Genomic DNA, 20514 nt, shown 5'->3' on the forward strand with positions numbered 1-20514 from the left:
TGTAACAGTGTTTTGCTTGTTTCTTGAAAACTTTGAACCTTTCTTATGCATTAAGCCAGACTCTTTCCCTTCACAATGAAAAACAACACGTAAAGAAACAATATAGGATTTAAGTGTTAATACTTTAGCTTTGTTTTATTGCAACCACTTGACTTATGCCCTTTACAGAGTAATGAGCTACTAGAAACTTAGATAATGAAAGAACCAATATATGACAGGGAATTCTGAAATGTATCATGCCTTAGCCTGTGCACGGCCTCTTTTGCTCCGTCTGTTTTACTGTATTTTGTTTCTGCTCCTGGGATCCTGGCTATTTCTACTATATCTTCATGGCTCTTTTTATACTTTAGTCTTTCTCTGTTCTTTCTCTTTAAAGGTCTGCTCTAAGGACTCTCTATTTTTGCTGTTGTTACTTCGCTGTGTTTGTACCTTGGTTCTTATTGCTTTTCTTTCTTTGTGATGTAACATCATGGCCCATGTTTCTTCTCTTCATCCTGCAGGATCCTTGATTATTTCCTTTTTCTCCCCTTTTTTCCTTTTTTATACTGTTGTCTCTATCCACATTTTTTCCTAGATGTCTTTTTAATTCTCCTCTCTTTTTCTGAAGAGTACCCATTACCCCTTTCACAGCTGTCCACAGTTACCGTTCTTTCCTGGTACTTCCATTCCCTTTCCTCTAGGATACGTAAAAGCAATGTGGTGTTACCATTTTCCATACATGGAAAAAAATCCCACTTTATTTTGAACTATAAGGAAGCTTACTGCCCGGCTGCCTGCACATTTCTCTATATCTGGACTCTTCCCTCTCCCTTCACCTGCTGTCCGCATTCCTCAGCTTCTGCACTGCTTTGGCCCTCGGATCTGCCCCAGTAACCTTCTCCTGCCACGAAGCAGCGAGTCCTGGCGTAGGATGCCCTCGCATGATGGGTAGTTAGCTGAAGATGGCAGAGACCATGGCAGAGGAAAACCATAAAAGACACTTCAGAAGACTGAAGATGAACTCTGCAGAAGGGAGAGATTTCTGTTTCTCCCCGCTTCCGCTGAGGATACGCCTCTACCAGCCAGCCAGGTGCTGCTGTACCTGCTGTGGCCAAGGCACACCGAGCACAGCTCTCAGCTGCTTCACCCTGAGCACAGACACAAAGCTGAGTGTTGCTGGTTGACTTCTTAAGAGCGGTCCACAGTAGCAGAACTGCAGATTTACATAAAATTTTAAACAATGCTAAGCTTCTGCAGAAGAAAATGAAATTTTTCAGCCAAGCCCTGCTCCTATGTGGCCTGGAAGGACCATAATGAAGACTTGGAAAGGCTTTTAGACTTGGAAAGGTCCTGAATGCCCAGCCCAGACTTGCATCATGTCTAAAAGAAGTCTTCCTCATCTATTAAAAAAATTCCAGTATCCCTGGTAGGCTGCTTCAAGGTTTCTTCACTTCAACATCTGTTGATCCCCAATTACCTAGATTAAATCTAATACTGCTTAAAAAGTCCATAATATTCCCTACAGAGGAAGAGGAATCTCTTTGTGACCTTTTGTGTATCAGATCACCACTGCCCTGCCTTTTCATCCCAACAAAACAAAAGCCAACCTTTGTAGTAGAACGCATTTTTCTGACCATGTTTCATTGTTCTTGTTTTCCTCTGGATTCTCTCCAGGCTGTGTCTTCCTTAACATGCAGTGCCCAAAATTGTATGCAGTAGCTTAATCAAGGCCTCTCCAGTGCCAAAAGGAGCAGAATTTCATTCTTTGATGGAAAACATGCCCAGAATGGAAGATGCCCTTGTTTTACATGCAACAGTACCACACCATAGGCATCCGCTCTGTTTGAGCTGGGGTCAGACCAGGGGGAACTACAGGCAGGGTTGCAGACTCGATGGAGCAACTTGTTCGTGTACCTGCTAGTGATGGACACGGGGAACGTTACCAAGGGAAGGGGTCTTCATCTGCCCGATACAGCAGCGTCAGGATGGACACGGCTGTTGGGAGTGCTGGTGGCAGGGGATGCACGTGTGGGGAAATGAAATGTGGGGAAACTGGGCATGGCTAGGAGGTGCTGGGCAGGGTGGGGTGGGGTCATTTAGTAAGTTACGGAGGCATTTAAATTTAGGAGGCATTTAGTCAGTGAAGATGCTGCCTGGAAAGTGTAAACAGCTGTTTCCACTGTTTCCATAGTTCCACAGTTCCACTGTTTTACTTCTTAGAGGTAATACAGAAGGGAAGGGAAAGGGGAACAGGAAAGGAATGTTTTGACGGGTGCTCTATTTTCGTGGAAAAAAATAAACTGCCTCAGGCAGCCTGGTTGGAAGACTTATGGGTGCAGAAGTACGGAGACGACGGAAAGTGCTTCTCCAGCCACCAGAGCGTGAAAACCCGCGTCGGGACGCCGTTAAACGGCTCCCTGAACACTTCACCGGCACAGGCTGGTGCGTTTCCCAGCAAACCGGGGCGAGAACTCCGGTGAGCCCCTCCGAACAGCCGAGGTGCCGGGCCCAGCGGAACGGGGGCGCCAGCCGCACGCACCTCCCGGCAGCTCCGGGGTTTCCGCAGGCCGGCCGGCCGGGTAAGCGCCTTCCCCGGGCTGCCGAGCGGCGCGGCCCGCCCCAGCGCCGGGGGGAGCCCGGCGGGCCGTGCCCGGGCGGGGCGGGGCTGCGGCCGGGGCCGGTCCGGGCGGGGCCGGGGGCGGGGCCGGGGCGCCCCCTCCGGCGGGCACGTTGCGGCAGGCGCCGCCGCAGCTGTCACTGTCAGGGAGCCGGCGAACCGGGATCCCGGCTCCGCGGAGGGGGAATCCCCCAGCCTCGCCCCCGCAGCCAATCGGCGGGCGGCATGCAAATCGCGACCGCGTCGGGCCAGTGGGAAAAGAGCGGGGCGGGGAGGCGGCGCCCCGTTGGACGGCGGGGAGGGCGGCGGGGGCCAATGAGGCGGCGAGGCGGGCGGGGCGCGCCCCGGGGGCGGGGCCATGCAAATTTGGTTTGAAAAGAGGGCGGGAAATCCGAGTTTCGCGGGAGGCCCTTGGCGCGTAACCCGTCTCCTTTCCCTTCATTCATTGTCAGCAGCCGCCGCTTCCTGGAGCCATTTTCCAGCCGGCCCCACACAGCGGGAGCGGCCCCGCTCCATCCGCCGCATCTGCCCGCCCCGCCGCCTCCGTCCCCCCCCGGCGCCCCGCATCCTGCAGCCGGGCCCCCCCCGGCACCCGCAGCCCCCAGTATTTTGCGCGGGGCCTCGGCATCGAGGAGGAAAGGAGCTGGGAAGGCCGGGGGGGGAGGGACGGGGGGAGGAGGAGACGCGGCTGCGGGGACAGACCCGGAGGGAAGGATGAGAAGGGGACTCCAGCCGCCGGCCCCGGCAGAGCCGCCGCCCGCACCGTCCACGGACTCCAGAGCAGCCCCCGCCGCCTTCCCGGCCCGCTTTGCCGCCGGCACCTTCATCCAGATCCGCAGCACCGGCGCGGCGGCGGGGGCGCCCTGTGTTGTCTCCTCCTCCGCCGCTGCCGCCGCCGCTTCCCAGGCTCCCGGTGCCTTTGCCCCGGCGGCGGATGGGGGCCAGCCCGCTGGCAGCTCGCTGTACTGCACCCCCCACGGACCCGCCGGCAGGACGGCGCTGCTGCAGCCCGCTCTCGGCGGAGGCGGAGGCCGCCCCCCGGTAATTTTGTTTTTCCCCCGTCCCCGCGGGAGGGTGAAGGGGACGGTGGGGGATCAGCGCCAGGCAGGCCCTCTCCCCGCCGCCGTCCGGGCCCAGGGGCAGGCGGGGGGGTGGGGGGTGGGGGGAAGGGCAGGAAAGGCGGAGGCAGCGCTTTGTTGCAATAAACTTTCCTGCCTCCTCCCCCCCCCCATCCCCCCCCGCTGCCGGGTCTTATTTAAAAGGAAAAAAAGAAGAAGAAGAAAAAAAAGGCGAGAGAAAAAAAAAAAAAAGGAGGGGTTAAAAAAAAATATCCCCCGCCACGTCCCGCCGCATGGGTGCAAAGAGCGAGAAGCCGGCGGTGGGGAAGGGCCCTGCTTCCCCCGGGGCGGGGGGCCGGGCCGGGCCGTGCCCCGCCGGTGTCTCCGCTTCACCCCCGGAGCCGCCGGTGACGTCTGGCACACGTGCGCGGAGGCCGCGGCTGTGACTGGGAGCCGGGGCGGGCGGGGAGGGGGACGCCGCTTCCTCCTCCTCCTCCTCCTCCTCCTCCCTCTGGCCTGGGACAGCCCGACCGCCGGCCGGCCGCCCCCGGCCCCCGCCGCTCTCGGAAATGCCCCTGCAGCAGGTCAGTGACTCGTGGGGCGGTGGCGCGCACCGACACCCCCTCCCCCCCCGCCTTAAAATTTCCGCCCCCGTTTTAAAATTTTCCGCCTCCCCCCCCCCAAAAAAAAAAAAAAAATCCGTCTATTCCCCCCCCCCCCCTCGCCCCCCGCGCCCCCGTGGGGTTTTCTTTGTCCTTGCTGTTTTCGGGTGCGCGCTTGGCCCTCGTGGGCTCCGCCGAGTTGTGGAGGGTGCGGGGCATCCCCGCCGGGCGGGGGTCGTGGACGCCGGGGGGGGGTTCACCTTCCCGCCGGAGGCAGGTGAACCCCCCCGGCGTCCACGACCCCCGCCCGGCGGCGTGGGATCGCTAAACTCCCTCTCACCTCTTTCCCTCCCGCCCCGGTGCGCCCCTACCCGGGCAAAAGGGGTTTTAACACCCCCCCCACCTCCCCTCCTCGGCATCCAGTCGGTGATGGTCCAGGTACCGGATGCTGCTGTAATTCCGAAATACTTTTACAAGAGCTTGGGAGCCGCGTTTGTGTCTTCGTGCAGCTGGGAGACCGTGAGGACGGCAGGAGCTGCCTTTCGCGTGGGTTTTTGCAGGTGTTGGTTGCTGAGGTAGTGATGGAAGTTTCAAGGCTCGTCAAAATCCATCCAAAGCCTTTTTAATTTTTTAAAATAAGCATCTTCGCTGTAAAAGATAATTGATTTTTTTGGTGCTCCTGGTCTTCACCATATCCTAACGCTGCTCGGTGTCAAGCAGACTGGTTCAAGCTGCTTTGTAAATATTTGGCTGTCCTATGCAAAGGTTTGATTCCTGGAAGGTGGTGTTAAGTGACTACAAAGAGAAGTATATGTTACGGGATGATTCAGGAAGAATACTTGTATAGGTTTTTTTCAGCTTTGTGGGTGGCATGTTGGTGTTGTAGGGAACTCCTAAAATTTCACCTTAATGGGTGCTACCAGTATGAATTTAGTGCATTTTTTTTGGGTATAGTGTTCACCTCTCTAACAGGAGGAACTTCTGGCCATAAAAACCTAGGAAGGCTTCTTTCCACCTTAAAGGTTGCTGCCTGCAAGAAAGACCCCACAGAAGTTGTGAGTTTGTTGTATACCCTCAGCTACTGTGTTTACTTTGGGGAGAGGGGTGGGATGGGGGAGGAGGAGAGGGGTCAGGTCACTGGTATATACCTGCTCTGGCTGGCACCCTCCCAGGGCGATAAGCCATCTGTGGCACGTGTCAGGAAAGGGGCTGTGCATCCTGCTCTGCCCCAACAGCCACGCTCAAGCGTGTGCCCCTCTTGGAGTTGCGCTGGTTTGCCGCAGGCCAGTCTTCCGGGAAGTAAGGCTGAAGCGCCCTAGCGCTCTGCCTCGTCTTTCTGCTCCACAAGCTGCTTGGTGGGGAGACCATCCAGCCCTTACGCAGTTCTCCGACTCCCACCTGGTTTTCCCCAAAACTCGCAGAGGAGTTTCTGGGACTGGGAGGCGAGGGTATTTTCCCGGTTGGCTCCTAGCTGAGCATTTTTTAGAAACTGGTATCGGAGAATGGTTAGAGGAGTGAGAAAATGCTGGGTAGTTGAGGCAGCGAGCTCAGGCGAGTAGCACCAATATAAATTTAGCGCTTGATTAGTTGAGTTGCAAGTAGTGCATGGAGTCCGAGACCCCCAGCTGAAAACAAGGCCCTGCTATGCAAAAGACCATAGGGATAAGTCTAGAATTTGGCCAGCACACCTGTGCTGGTTAGGGTTATGAAAATGCTGTAGCTTTCAGATGTAACTGCACTGGCAACCCACCCGTCACTTCCAAATATAAACTGGTATGACTGGAAAAGAGTCAGTACAGCAGTATAGTTTAGGCTGTTCAGGGAGGTGTTTGACCATATCAGCAATTAAAAAGTTTCTTTTGCCCAAGTAAGCTGCTTCCCCCCTGGGAATTCATTAGTTACTTATCTGTGTTTGTGTAAGTGTAACCGTGCTGGAAAAGCCTTGAAAGGTGGCCTAGACCATAACAACAGACGACTCCAGCACCAGGCCGATGAGAGTTTGTACACTCTTCCATCTCTCAAGCAGGTGTCTCAATACTGTCCAAAACTGTCCAAAACCAGTTCCTTGCTCTGTTGCTGCCTGTCGTGGCAGCTCCTGCAGCCAAGGGTTGCTAACCGGGCTTTTGTACGGTGGTGAGCCCAGGCTCGGCGAGGCTCTGACCAGGCTGCCTGCCCTTTCAACTTGAGGAGCTTTTTCACCATTCCTGTGGAGTTAATAGAAAGTGTTACTGGGCAGATCGAAACCCCTGCTATGGCTTAAACGCAAGTGGTAATGAAGATTTAACCCTTGCAAAGTTACCTTCAGCTTGTGCTCCTGGGGAAGGCCTGAGCCTCTGGAGACGGGGGTCAGTGCTGCTGCAAGGGGCAGGCGGTCCTGTGTCCTCCCCTGCCCTCCTGTGCCCTGCTGGGTGCTAGTGCTGTTTTCCTTCTTTCATTCTGGAATCTCAGGCTTCCCAGTATGGAAAATTAACCCTGACCAAAACAAATAAATAAAAGTTCTGCTGGGCAGGCAGGTTGAACCAGCTAATGGAAGGTCTGGTGAGTGCCAGGGACCATCAAGGGAAGGTGGTGGCCAGGGAGAGGGCACAGGAGTAGTGACGCTGTGCCATTTCGGTGGCAGTGAGCTTATGAATCAACTGGGCTCCTCACGTAAACGTGGAGAAATTAATGTTTGATAAGGTACCCCAAAAGCATTCTTGCTGGTGTTGCCTTCTGGCTTGGTGTGAGAAAGTCAGTACCATTTGCAAATCCCAGTACTTAAAAATGGGGCTGCTATAAAAGCAAGCTGCTCAAAATGTTTCTAATTCAAATAGTGGAGAATTTCTTACTGTCTTTGGGTTATAAAGATAAGCCTTTAAGAACAGGGCCATTTTCTTAGCCATGAGAAAATGCTTAAATGGAGACACCACCCACATGTTAAGTCCTTTTTAAAAGGGGCTAAATCCTCTTAACAAGAATATCTTTAGAGAACTCCTGTGGCCTTTAGATGACATGAGCTGTGGAGAGGCTGGTTCGGCATACTTCAGAAGGGGGCGGGAGGATTTACATTTCCAAACTGAATACTTAGCACCTCTCTCATTTTTCTGGTGGTTTAGAAAGCACCTCTTCCTCCCTCCTTCTCAGCAAGCCACAGCTGGAAAAGGAGAAAAATGGGGTAATGCACAGTCTTTCTCCTAGGTGTTGGGTAAAGGAACAGGCCACATAAGACATAAATACTGAACAAGGATTTAAGGTATGGGAGGAGAAACCTGTAAGTTGCATAAAGGAAGTGGGTAGTTAACTAGGAGCTTTTCTTTATTTTGCAGGAATAAAAAGATTTGTCTGTGAAGACACAGGTGTTTTCATATTCAGACCCATTTTTGCATTTCTTTGCCTGGTAGTTTGTGTTATTAGGAATGAATGCTAGCATGAGTCTGGGGTCTTTGCTTTTTGAACAGCATTTGAGGGAGTTTCTTTGCTTTAAATCCATCTCCTCCAGCAACAGACTGCTTCTGAGCCCAAGGAACTACCACAGTGTCCTTTGGCACAGCTGTCTGAGGAGAGTTCAGACGTATAAATCCTGATTGCCCTAACTGTGCCAACAAGCAAAGAGTGGAAAGCAGGCATCCTAATAAAACCATTCAGAAATAGCCTGTAGCTTGCTGTGGTTGCTGACGGTGTCTTTGCTCTCCTCATGCAGAGTCCAGCTATGCTGGTGTGGCTCCATCTGTACCAGAACTTACTGCAGTATGGTAGCCCCACGATGATAAGGACTTCTGGCAGGCTTCCATGAGCAGCTGAACCACTCAAAGGCTTTACTGTTGCTGGAAGGAGTAGGCTTTCTTCTCCCTCACCATCTCCTCTGTAGCATCTCCTTTGTCCTGCCTGTGGCCTGGCAGTGGTCTTCCCTCACCTCTGGTGCTTGGGGACCATCCAGCTGCACTGGTGGGTTGGTTTTCTGCTACTTTAACAAGGTAAAAGAGCTGGATCTGATGAGCATTAGTTCTGGCATGTGGTAGGTATTGGCCATATGTGGTCCAAGATAGCATGAGTGAGATGAAGGAAGGAGACAGGAGCTTTCCCATGGTTTTTGTGTTGAGGTGTTAAACTGGCTCACCAAGCCTCAGTTTTCAGAAGTTGGTCTTGCCTGTTTTCACCATGAAGGTATCTTCTTTGTGCCACCAGCCTGCTTGCCAAAGGCTGGATATGGGTCACTTTATGGCCAGTTTACTCTTCTGTAGAGGCTGCCTCAACTGATTGAGCAATTCAAGGCATTTTCTTTCCCCTCGTTTTATCCCAGGTATGTTAGTGGTACTCTGTTAATTTTTACAGTGTGCTCATTTGTGAGTGTGTCCAAGCATTTTAAGAAAAAATAAAATCTTTAAACTTAGGAATGGCTGTATTTTGCGAGAGGAAAGGTTCTCCCACTACTTCTCTGACTATGATTGTGGCAAACGTTTGAGGAAGAAACACAAGAAGAGGGCTTGCACAGGACAGCTCTTCTACTTGCTTTGAGAGAGCGCTTCCTCAGTCAGGGGTTACAGTGAGTTTTATAGCTACCAGTGGCCTGTGATTTTTGTCTAAGCCCTGTCTGAATCTAGTTGTAGTTCTGATCTTAGGTAGCAACAAGTTCTAGCTATGATTTAGTTATCTTCTATGAAAGAAACAAATAATTTTCTTTGCTTCTGCCTTTTTCTTTTTCTTTTTTTTTTTTTTCATTTTGAACTTGCTGTCTGTAGTGTTATTGGGTGATCCTAGATATTGTGGTAGGGGAAAATTATTTTCTCATATATGTTTCTCTACACAGTTTGATACATTATCTTCTGTCCTCAGGTGTCTTCTTCAAGCTGAAGAGTGCTAGACCATTTCATTTCTCCTGATAGGAAAGCCATTAATGTTAAAGTAAAGGTGTCCTTTCATAAAAGAACCACCTGGGTGTGAAAACAAACATGCCTGTTAGTTGTGAGTTTCCACTTGTGAAGCTTTTGGAGACTGGCAGCTTTGAAAGATGTTTTGAAGACAGTAGACCCAGGCCTGCAGGCCTAGCAGGAGCCAGAGACCCTTTCAGAGCCGGCTTGTTTCACAAGGTCTTAACCTGGCCCTGGTGGGGGAAACAGGAGGTGTGGAGCAGAGGGGATGAATGTGCCCAGCTAATGTGGGAATGACTCACTACAAAGCATAGGTTGCAAGAAGGAAAACGAACTAGCACTGTTTCTTTTTGGAGCCCCTGTCCTGTGGAGCCCAGTAGGTTCGGTGGGGCTGTAGGAGGGGGATCCAGGCCACCCCTCCTGTCCAGAGCACCAAGAGGGGGATTGGGTGAGAAATGAAGGTGAGCTTTTCTCAGTAGCTACAGGTATGACACCTTTCAACCCGTCGTGCTTCACTTCTGATGGTGAGTGCTGGGCTGAGGGCCTTGGCTCTGGTGGCAGGGCTGGTCGTGGTGCTGCTGTGGAGGGGTGGGTGGGTGGCTCAGGCTTTAATCCTGTCTTGTGGAGGAGCTGTCTGCTAAGGATGGGTTGGGGACTGTGACTTTGATTCAGATGGGCTTATTGCACCGATGGTAGATCCAGCCCTGCCCAGAGCGAGGCCTCAGCAGATGGAAAGCTCTTCTTAGTGTAACTAAATCTCCGGGTTTTACAGCCTCTGCAAATAATCTCATTTACAGCTGGCAGCGCTGAGTGTGTATATATGGTGGCAACTCTCATCCTTACAAATGACTAAGTTGGACTTCAGGCTTTTGTTTTGGCTGGCAGAGTTAATCACTTCCTGCATTATTTTTCAAGAGCAGAATTGTATTTGCTGCTATGGGGAGAAGAAACCCCCTTCATGTGCCCAGGGGCAGTGGTGTGTGGTGGGAGGGGGGCTGCTGCAGTGCTTGAGGTGCTGCTGCTGAAGTATTTGGACTGGGTTTCAATTTCACTTCTGTTTGAAGACAGACTTGGCAAAATTGCCCAACTTATCACATCTTTAAAAGGGAACTATTTCACTTCTGTTTTCCTCAAGTAAGTTGGTCCAAAACCACACTTGGAAGTGCTATGCCTGGCATGGGTGTCTCTTCAAGTACTATGCTGTCTGCTTGGATGGTGCGACTATTTGCTGGATCTCGTGGCATTTGTGGAGTTCTTAAAGCCTTGTGGGCTCAAGGTGAACTGTGGTAAATATTTCTGTCTGCAAGCCCTGTAAAGGGAGAAGACAAGAGTTTGACTAGGTGTTGACAAAGCTGGAGCATACTGAAAATGGCCTCTGCTGTGTAGTAGGAGTATACTACTTCATGCATTTTAGCCTTTCTTTTATACATATATGAATGTGTATGCACATCATCTTTTATACATCTCAAATGTGTTGGTAATTGTTTGCAAACTGAACTTGCCTGAGGTTAATGAAATGTGTTGTGTCTCTCCTGTCCTACTTATGAATGTAAACAGTTGTTGACCTGTTACAGTGTGAAAACTAACATACTAACTCTATCAGTGCTGTGTGTGCATGCCCGGCAGCTTTCTGACTTCTGTACCAAGGTCTTTTGCCTAGGACCAAACTAGGAAGGAAAGGAGAAGCATTGAAGATCACCTTCTCAGAATCAGCCAGGCATCTTTTCTGTGTTGAGTGAGGGGGTCAAGTATGGCTTTTGTTTATTCCACGGGCACGTCAATAACGATCTCTAGAAGTAAAACCCGTATCCTGTTTTGTCACTTCGTTTAGGTAGGAGACTTAGTTTGATCACCTGAATCTACTTTCAAGATTTCATCCAACTTGTATGTGGCTGCATCTAGGCCTAGAAGTGATCACTACCTAAGGCTGATGGCATTTTCAAATGTCCTACTGCCAGGATCTAGGAGACGCTTTTTAGGAAGATGCTTGGCGCTTCCTGCGATGTTCAGTTGCAGTACTGCAGATGTTGGGTCCTTGGTATCTTGACCTTTATATAAACAAGTTCCTGTTAAAAGCAGAAGCTGCTATTATTTTGGCTTTCATTTGTATATCTTTACAACAGGATTTTATAGTCTCATCACATAGACATCGCAAGCCACTAGTTGTTTTGCAAAGATGTGTGAAAACTTGTAGAAAATATCTAAACAACTATTTTTGGTAAAACTAAATTGTACTAGGAAACTAGATAACAAGCGGTGTCTGCTTAGCCTTGGCTGCTTCAACTCCAGCGTTCCTGCCCCGAGTTGTGGTATGTGTGTGTTGGTTAATGTATGCATAGGTTCTAGAAGTAATTTTCATTAATGAACTTCTTAAAAGACTTTCTCTTTACAGTGCTATTTAGTTGGGGTTTTTTTTGTGTGGTGATGTGTGGTTTTTTTTTTTGGTGGTACATCTGTTGGTTCAAAGGTTGTTGCATATTGCATAACTTGGTGCTAGAAAGTGGGGGTGGGAAGAAACTCATTGGCAAATGTCCTTCCTTGTTAATTAAGGTGATGTTAGAAGTCTCTGGTTTAGGTCTCAATGGTGGCTGTCACCGTGAAGTGGAAGAATCAAATTTTTATATGTTGTGTCAGACTTATAGATTCACTCTACTAGTCCTCTCTATATATGACATTCTCTTAATTTTGGTTCTACCCGTTAATTAGAAAATCTTAAAATTGGAGTGCAGTAACAGATGTAATTTTTTTCTACAAGCTACTGAATCTGGACTGTAGGATTTCATGGTTTTTACACATATTAAAGTACAGATGTAATTTTAGAGTGAAGCACTTCTCCATAGAGTGTACTGTGCTCTCTATAAAACTTAGCTTTCAAATTTGCCTTGCATGTTGTTCAGAAACAAACTGGAATGTAGACTTACTTGCATCCCTTCTACCTAGACTCCCATTTAAAGAGGTGTCATCTACCAGATTTCAGGTGTGGAAGCAAAAAAGTAACCTCTTGGCCTGGCATTTATATTGGTACAGTCCACTTATGTTGACAGTAGGCTTCTGGCTTTATGGGTGTTACCACAGTGTAAGTAGATAAGTATGTAAAAATATAAAATTATGTGCAAAAAGGGTTTTGCCTTGTACCATAGGTGGAATGGTGGTTTGTGTGCATCAGGTTGTCTACTGTATACTGGAAAATAGATGCTTTAAGGAGCAGGCCTGAAGGGTTTGCTGCATTCTCTGACTGCTTCTATAATGGAAACTGGGCTTTCCTTCACCCTCTGCTTGGGCTTTTTTAAACAGCTGCCAGTTTTAAAGTCGTTTTTCCAACCAGAGACACTAGAAATGGAATTATATGGAATTGAGTGATGCTAGTAACCTAATATTGCCTTCACTACTTGTTTTCTTGTGTTGCTAACTCTGGAATTAAATGGCAATTACCATGTATATATGCTGGTGTTATTTTGCCTTGCCAGCGTTGTGTTTTTAGGCAGCGTTGGTCCCACACATTGACAGTCAGTTTTTTGTCCCTGTACAGTAAGCTAGTTCACACTTTGTCTAATGTCTTCGCATAGCGGGAATTGATGTTGGTTACAGCTCTCACAGAAGGCTTTTGTGTGGCAGTATCTGAAAGCTGTCTTGTTGGAGCTTTTATCAAGGCTATTGCAATGAGGCCATTATCCCTGCTCGTGGCGAACATAGATATTCGCAGAAATTTTTATAATAATGCTTAGTAAGTGGCATGCTGGTAAAGAGTGACAATGCTGGAGTGGTACAGAAATAATACCCGAGGTGGCAGCCATGCCGTGGTGGAGTGTTATCTGTCCTTGCAGACTGGGGACAGGGTGGAAGAGAACCCCACACGGGGCAGACGGAGGGTGGTGATCAGGGCTATCGCAAGCATGAATAATCCTGGCCGTCGGCTCAGCAGAATAAAGTTCTACTTTTCATGGTAAGACTTTTATCGAGCAGCTCCAAGTAACCCAGATCCACAATGCTGTATAATAGTTCTGCACCTCATTCTTTTTTTTTTTTTGGCTGCACGGTATCTGTCACCTAAAAATGTTTCTTGAGAGTTATGTAAAACTGAGTTGGGTGAGAGGAAGCCGAAACTTCACAACTCTGCTGTAGTACTCTTTTTAAGCACAAACCTCTTGAGCCAATAGAAAAGACAACTTACTACTTGAGGAGGGGGCAGGGAGGACTTTAAAAATTATAATAGCATTTTCACTGGCTGCTTTGTCTTGACACTGGGTATTTCACTGAGTTGATTCTTTTTTGATTCTTTTTTGCCCCTCAGGAATTGGGGGTTAGAAAAAGCTCTTTTATAGAAGACGGTGTCCCGAAAGCATAAGCAAGTTGCTCATTTTCTTTCTCTGGTTCTTAATCATAAGAGCTGCCTTGATGATTTTTCCCACCTCAAATTAGCAGTTTATTTATAACATGCTAATGTTCTGCATGCCTGTTGGTATAATGTTCTGTCGTGCTGAGCTGAGAATTGTTCTCTGGAAAACTGACACTGTGAAGATGACATAAACGAACATGGGAAATTGCGTATGAAAATTCAGGTGGCTTTTGGTATGACTTTGGTTCGCACTTCTTTCTATAAAAATCACTTAAATTTCCTTTCTGATTTCACCTGTTAGTCGCATTTTTGTTGCTGGTTTTTATTTGTTACTTAAAGAAAAATGCAGACCATTGACTTTTGGCGTCCTTGCTACCTTTTCATTCCTGTTGGCAAACTTCTCCATGATCGTCTTCTGCGCGCTGCTGCCAGCTGCTGCCTTGGATTGCAGGCAGGGGAGTGAGGAACTTGAGGGGGTATTTCCCCCTTCTCAAGGCCCTTGTAAGAACCGCTTCACAACTGAGAGCCTGCAAGGCCCCTGCAGGAAGGTTTTTCCAGATCTAGGGGTTAGCAGTGTCCCTCCCAGTGGTCCTCTGCTTCAGCTGCTCTACGGAAAGACCGAGGAGCGTTCAAAGTCCAGACCATCTGACACAGGGTGTCTTGTGCATGGAGGAAATGGTAAAATAAAAACACATCCCATGAGTTGCTGTACTTGGAGCCATGTGCTTTGTAGGTGTTTACAGGAAAGGTGGTAAAAATGGTGCAAGATCATTTGGAGGCCTCCAACGTTGTTGGCTTGTGACCTGTTCCCTAAAGATGTTCTTCATGTTGCTGCTGGCCTTGGGTTGCTGAAGTCCTTCCCTTTTCTCGTCTTGGTTACATCATGCTTTTGCTGAATATGTGATAAGAGAATGCAACAGTAGTGAACAAGTTGCATGCTGTTAGCTAGATATTAAGGTTAGGTACAGCCTTCTGTGGACAGAAATAAGTTAATACTTAGAAGGTTTCTTTTGTGGTTTTTTGGGAGGTGTCAGAAATCCGCTTTGCTGTGAAGGGGAATGGTTAGGGGATTCCAGAGACTGGCATATTTAAATTAAAAAAAAAAAGAGAGAAAAGAAAAGCAAGCTTGTAGGCAGGCAAATACCCCTTATTCAGAGAAAGCCATATGTTCAGGATACTATCCTTAGTGTGATTTATTTGCTTCAGAATTAGGAAAGAGGGTTGCTAGGAAAAGGAAGATGCATTTGATTCTTCCACCTTAAAGAATTTTATAAGGGCAATTACCGTCTCCCTCCTTTCTTCCTCCTTCCCAGTCCTGGAGAATAATCAATTTAGCAATAAGTCAGAGCAAGCAAAAATGTGATTGTTCTCATCTGCAATGCAGACACTATGATGGACTCTCTCTTTAAGGCCAAAATCAGGTATTTCTGCCTCAGTGAATCAGGAGTTATCGAGTCATTCACTGTTCAGTAAGAAAGGATCAGAATTTCAGCCTTTTTATTTTCCCCTTCAGATTTGCCTAGTTTTTGTTTTCTTTACTACCCTTTAGCTCTTTCAACAGCCTCAGTGCCATTTTGAACACACTTCCCTACTTCCTCCAAGCGGTGAAGCAGCACCAGTTGTACCAGACAGACACTGTATCTGTTGCTAGTACTTCATTTGAAGTGGAGAAATGTGGCTTTCCCAGCCATTTGAAGAGCTTGGTTGCCTCAGTGTGTGAAGAGCAGCCCTCGAACTCTGCTCACGTGGCAGTTGAGAAGGGAGGAATCTCCTTCAGACCTTGCAGGGAGAAAACTCTAGGCATCTGTGAGATGCTATAGTATATCTAGCTAAAAATATCAGATACTTGAGCTTGCCTATTGACTTGTTTGATGGCGATGCCCTGTTGAAACGGAACAAGCCAACAATTCTGGAACGGTTTTAAAATTGGACTGTGTGTGATAGTGCAATGACACAACAGGGGCGGCATAAAGATCCCAGTAAATGTACTTGCCCAGCAGGGCTGCCCCAGCTCTTTCAGTGGTCGTGCAAGCATGGCATGCAGAGAAGATTAGGGACAGCCTGCCTGCCAGCATCTGTAATGGTCCTGGAAGTTTGCTTTCCTCCTGGAAAGCTGGTGTCAGATACCGTGTCTAGATTCAGCCCCAGACCCTTTAGTTACTGTGGCACAAACTGTACAAAAATTTATTGTTCCTTCTGCTGTGAAGTTATGCTGAACACCTTTTGCAAGTATTTCACCTCTGCCTGAGTGCTGAGATGGTGCTTTTTGTCCTCTTTGTTGCTCTGCCTCATGTTTGAGTGCCCCTCCATGACTGCATGGGCATGAGCCCCAGCATGGAGCAGGTGCAGCGATCTTCCCAGCTAGAACCTTTCTAGATACTCTCATCTTGAATTAAGAGTGTGGGAAGGTACACGGTCTGGTCTTCTCTGAGGAAAAATGTGGAGTGTAACTTAGTGGGTGTATTAGTCTGAACTGAGGTGGGTGCGCGGGTCAGGACTGATGCAGTGGCACACTTACATGGAGGAGATCTTTATGCACATGTTACTACAGGTCCAGCTGTTTGTGCACCTGCACCCCATGCATGTAAAACTGGAATTTTTTGGATAGTAATATTGGTCAGGGCCATGACTAGTTGCTTTCTTGTTCTTGTGTGTAATTTAGGTCTTTTCTTAGGTCTGCTTTGACTACCATCACATGGCTGTGGTATCCCGATCTGATTTTTCTTTTCAGAAAAAGGGTCCAAAACCGAGCGTGTTTTGCTCTGTCCATTTTGCAATGAACTGGTCTTTTTTTAAAGACAAACTTAGGAGCTTCTCTTGTGAGGAGCTACACTTACAGGTACTCCAAGCATCTGCTGGTGGGTTTGTGGAGATTGTGTTGTCTTCAGACTTGCTTTCTGAGGGGACAAGCTGCTAGTCCAGCCACCAGATCAGCCAGCTGCATGTAGCATCTTGACTATGGCTGAGACTGGATTATTGATCTCAGTGATGTGAACTTCAAATTGCAAAAGAACCAATGAAGGCTTCTGATTGCTCAAACAAAAAGACAGGACATACACATATACAGCCTTGGGTCTTGTGAGGGCTGAGCAGGGGTCCTTTTCATGAGCAGTGGAACGAGGTGTGTGCGGGGGATCCTAAGGAGCTGGGCTTTTGCTTTTCTGGTTTAACTAAAACATTCAAGTAAGCGGAAGAGCTAATACATGATATTAGCTGCTTGTATCTTCCCTGGCACAGTGAAATTGTGTCAGTCGTTTCACTAAGCATTTTTATCCAGATTACCAATTTCAACAAAATGTTTTGGTTTTTTAAGTTTGGTATCAGGATCTTTAAGAAGGCAGGCCAGTGACGTGATTTGGGTAAGAACCTTTTACAGTTGCAATATGGAATTCTTTCACCTTAATGAGAGAAGGCAGTGGTTTGAGCATACGCCAGTATGCCTTTCCAGAGCTGTGATACTGCTGAACCACAGTGGAAATCTGGAACCGTAACGACACAGCTTATAGGAAGTTTGACTCCCTGCATTTAACCACAAATGTGGTCAATCTTAGGAGAGGCAATAATGGAGAGGAAGAAAGGTGGTAGTATTTGATTAGCTTTGTTCTCCTTGTTTTCTGCAGTGTATCTGATGGATACAGCTCCAGCTGTGAGAAAAGAGTGATAGTATTACTGACTGATGGTTCCAGTTTCTTCCTTGATACACTTTGAAGATACTCTTTTGGGGTAGATATAACAAGACTTGCTTTCAGCATATTAAATTCAGTAGTCGCATGCTATTATTAAACGGTTGTGCTGCTTGGTAAAGTATTCAGTATTTCTGAAGACAATAACATATAGAGGAGGATTAAATACCATGTCAAGATCCTTCAGGTCATCACTAGCTTCATCTGGGGACTGAAACACAAAGCCATCCAGTCGTGACAGGTACCTGCTGTAGGTGAGTGAAGGACAGAGGTCTTCCTGTTGCTCCTCACCATTGTGCCCCAGACTAACATGTTAGATTTGTTTGGTTCAGCAGCACGGGAATGGTCGTTTGTCTTGGAAACAAAAATACCCTCCTGCTTCCTATCTGCATGTTCTCAGAAATGAAATGTAATCCTCTCCTAATCAGGGTAACCTTAATTACCTGCTGGGGTAGGAAGGAAAATACAAACTGGGGATCGGGTCTGTGCTACTAGGAGCGTTTGCCGTGAGGGGATTTCCTGGAACCATCCCGGGAGATGCTTTGGGGATGTGGTTTCACAGCCAGCTTACAGTTGATCCAAGTCGGTGCTGCCACGAACAGGGTCATGCTGCCCTCTTTCCCTGCTCACGCGGTCCCACCGCCTCCCTGCGTCGGCGCCCGCCCTCGTATGGCCCTGCACGCAGCCAGGCCAAGGACCTGCTCCAGCTGAAAGTTAACACTGGGCAAGCGATTAGTTTTCAGCCCGGCGAGCTCCCCAGCCCAGCTGGCAGCGTGGCTGGGGCGGAGGCAGCCGGTGGGGGCTGCCCGCCTTGGCAGCAGGGTCCCGAGGTGCACCCTTGGCTGCAAATGCCCACGGGCCGGGCGTGCTCCCCACGCGTGGGATGCCTCGCTTGACGCGACTGCAGACCAAGAGTGAGAGCCTCGCTATGTGTGCGACCTTAGCATCTAGAAGTGGGGTGGAGTTGCGCGTAATGAAAACCTAACAGATGGCTCTGTAAAGGAATAGGCAGCTTTTGTGCTGTTACTTACTGCTTGGTTTACTGACCGCGTGCAGCTGCCGGTGCCTTGCCGGCAGCACCCAAGGGCTGGAGGGAACTCGCACGCTCTCCCCATCTCCAGCTTTCAGCTTTGAAAGGCTTGGGGGCAGTTTAGGGCTTTTGTGAGCACGTGGAGGAGTAAACGTGGCTGAAAATGTTCTCAATTTGCAGAGGAAATCCGCAGTTGCTTAAACTGAGAATCTGCGTTTTCTCAGTGCTGTGTTTGCACTGTGCCTTGTACGTTCGGCTTCCAAGTCCCTGACCGAGGTTCCTAGGCTACATGTAATTTAATTACAGTCTGATGGCTGGCATTGAAGTAGGTGAAGATATAAATGTAATTTGTGCCTAGAAGTTATGTATGTAGTGAGCTTGTAATACTGGAGGCCTTCTCCAAAATCATCGCTATCGGGAAATACCTCCTGAGGGAAGACTGGCTATGCTGCCTTGACAGGTACAGTTGCTCTGAGCAGGGCTTTAACATGACTGGTTTTTAACAGGGGGAGTAAAGGCATTGTGGTCTTGCACAAGAGGTCACGGAAAGTCTGGAGATAGCAATTGGAATGGCTTTTACTGCTAATAGCTGCAGCTACAGCCGAGGGGCTTATCTTGCATGGGTTATGAATGTGGGAAGGCTCATAGAGCTTCTGGTCTATGGTAGTGGTAGTGAACACTAGTCATATGCAAAGCTCATCAAGGAAGGTTGAGTTTCATAACTGCACTCATAGCATAGTCTCCTTTCTGCCCCTCAAGTGGAGAGATGAAGCCAGCCTGCATGGTGGCGAGAGCACCCAGGGCCCTGCTTATTCTACACTGCTGCAGAATTTGGCCCTTGTGACCAAAATACATGGCTGAATTTTGACTTCAGCTTAAAAGGAGTTATATCATTGTGGTCGTAAGGAAACCTCCACATCCAAACTCAACTACTGTGGTACTAAGTAACTCTGGAGACACCCTGTAATTAATAAGGCTGCAAAATAAGAGTTATCACTTTAATCTGTTGCCTAATTTCAAAGATAACTATTTCGTTATTGATTACTTCAGCAAAAAACTTCAGATGTGTTTATATCGCAATCCTTTGACATGCTGCCCGCTGTCAGAAGCCTCAGCTCTCCCCACAGCAGCTGCCAAAATTTCCATCTTTCTCCTAGTACTTTCTTTAGCACCATTGTGCATTGAAACATTTGCAGGATGGTAAAATGTGAAAGCTGTGTAGCATTCCTATTTATTTTGGAATTCAGTGTTTTACACAGGGAACGCTGTAACTCTGCCATATTTACTTTCTTGTATTTAATTCAATAAAATGTATTTACCTGAAGCAGACACAAAATTTCCAGTTTGCTGTGGAAAGCATAGGGCCACGCTGCAGAACTTGTTCCAAGTTGTGCTGAGTGCATGAGGGCTTCTTGCCAGTGCAAAGCGCGGGAGGGAAGTTGGGAGTAAGAAGACTCTCACTGCTATCATCAACAGGCGCCTGTTGAAAGGGTAGAGGTTATGGATGTCAAAACAAGACAACAGATTTTTGGTTTTTTGAGTTTTATACTTCCAAGACAAACTGATGACCGGCAAAGCAGGTTTCTTACAAGACTGTCTTTAAAGTGCTTTTGTTTTATCTTGGATAAGAACTTGCAAGTCTCAGATACTGAAATGTAGTGAAGTTTTCTTAGGTGATCTTGACTTTACAGTTTGATATAGTTTGGAATTAGAGTTGGGAAAACAAATAGTGTAGAAAATGAGGAATGTGGTGTTTTGTTTTTTTTTTTTTTTTTTTTTTAAGAATCTACCACACTCTAGGCTTTTTAGCAATGAAGGAAGCCTACAGGCTGGTGGGGGCTTCCCGTGGCTGCCCTGAGTTCTCTTACCGTTCCTCCTGCTGCTGAGAGAATAAAGCTGTTGTCCTTCCTATCCATGTACCTTTGAGAAAGGCCGTCATACACAGGCTATTTTTGATGCTATTCCTTTCCTTAATTATATGTAGCTTTTATAAATCTGTCTGGATGGAAAGATCCCATGTGTTTTGGAAGGGCTCATTTGATCTAAATTTAAGGATGTCTCATGTCCAGTTGTGAAACTTGTTATTTTAGTTTGCCCTACCTACAGCTTTTACTAAAACAAGAGGAAAAGGATGAAAAGAAGAGACTGAAAAGTGTGTGTGAGAGGAGGGACAGATGACTCATAAGTGGGACTGCATTTGAAAATGAAAAGGATCAAGGTGTACTGATCATAAGAGAGAAAGTTACGGTTTTTGTGAAGAAGGCACAATTAAATCATATGGTCATTTATCTTATGAACAGATTAAGGTACATTTGTAGAAGAACCCATAAGCCTGAATTGAGTAGGTAATTTTGAAGAGAGA

General features: G+C 47.8%; 1 protein-coding gene across 3 annotated transcripts in view; it reads left to right on the top strand.

Annotated features, from left to right (window-relative positions):
• The first annotated feature begins 3270 nt into the window (after positions 1-3270).
• Positions 3271-20514, top strand: part of E2F3 (E2F transcription factor 3) — a 43109-nt gene continuing 25865 nt past the window's right edge. Inside the window, exon 1 of one of the 3 annotated variants that reach the window (XM_074829417.1) lies at positions 3271-3637. In XM_074829417.1, the coding sequence (XP_074685518.1) occupies positions 3311-3637 (327 nt within the window). In that variant the 5' untranslated portion in view covers positions 3271-3310. Of the gene's footprint in view, positions 3638-3701; positions 4239-20514 lie in introns of those variants that run through there. The other 2 variants (XM_074829412.1, XM_074829426.1) reach the window with 2 other exon arrangements.

This window comes from Strix aluco, chromosome 1, assembly GCF_031877795.1.
Source record: "Strix aluco isolate bStrAlu1 chromosome 1, bStrAlu1.hap1, whole genome shotgun sequence".
NCBI lineage: Eukaryota > Metazoa > Chordata > Aves > Strigiformes > Strigidae > Strix > Strix aluco.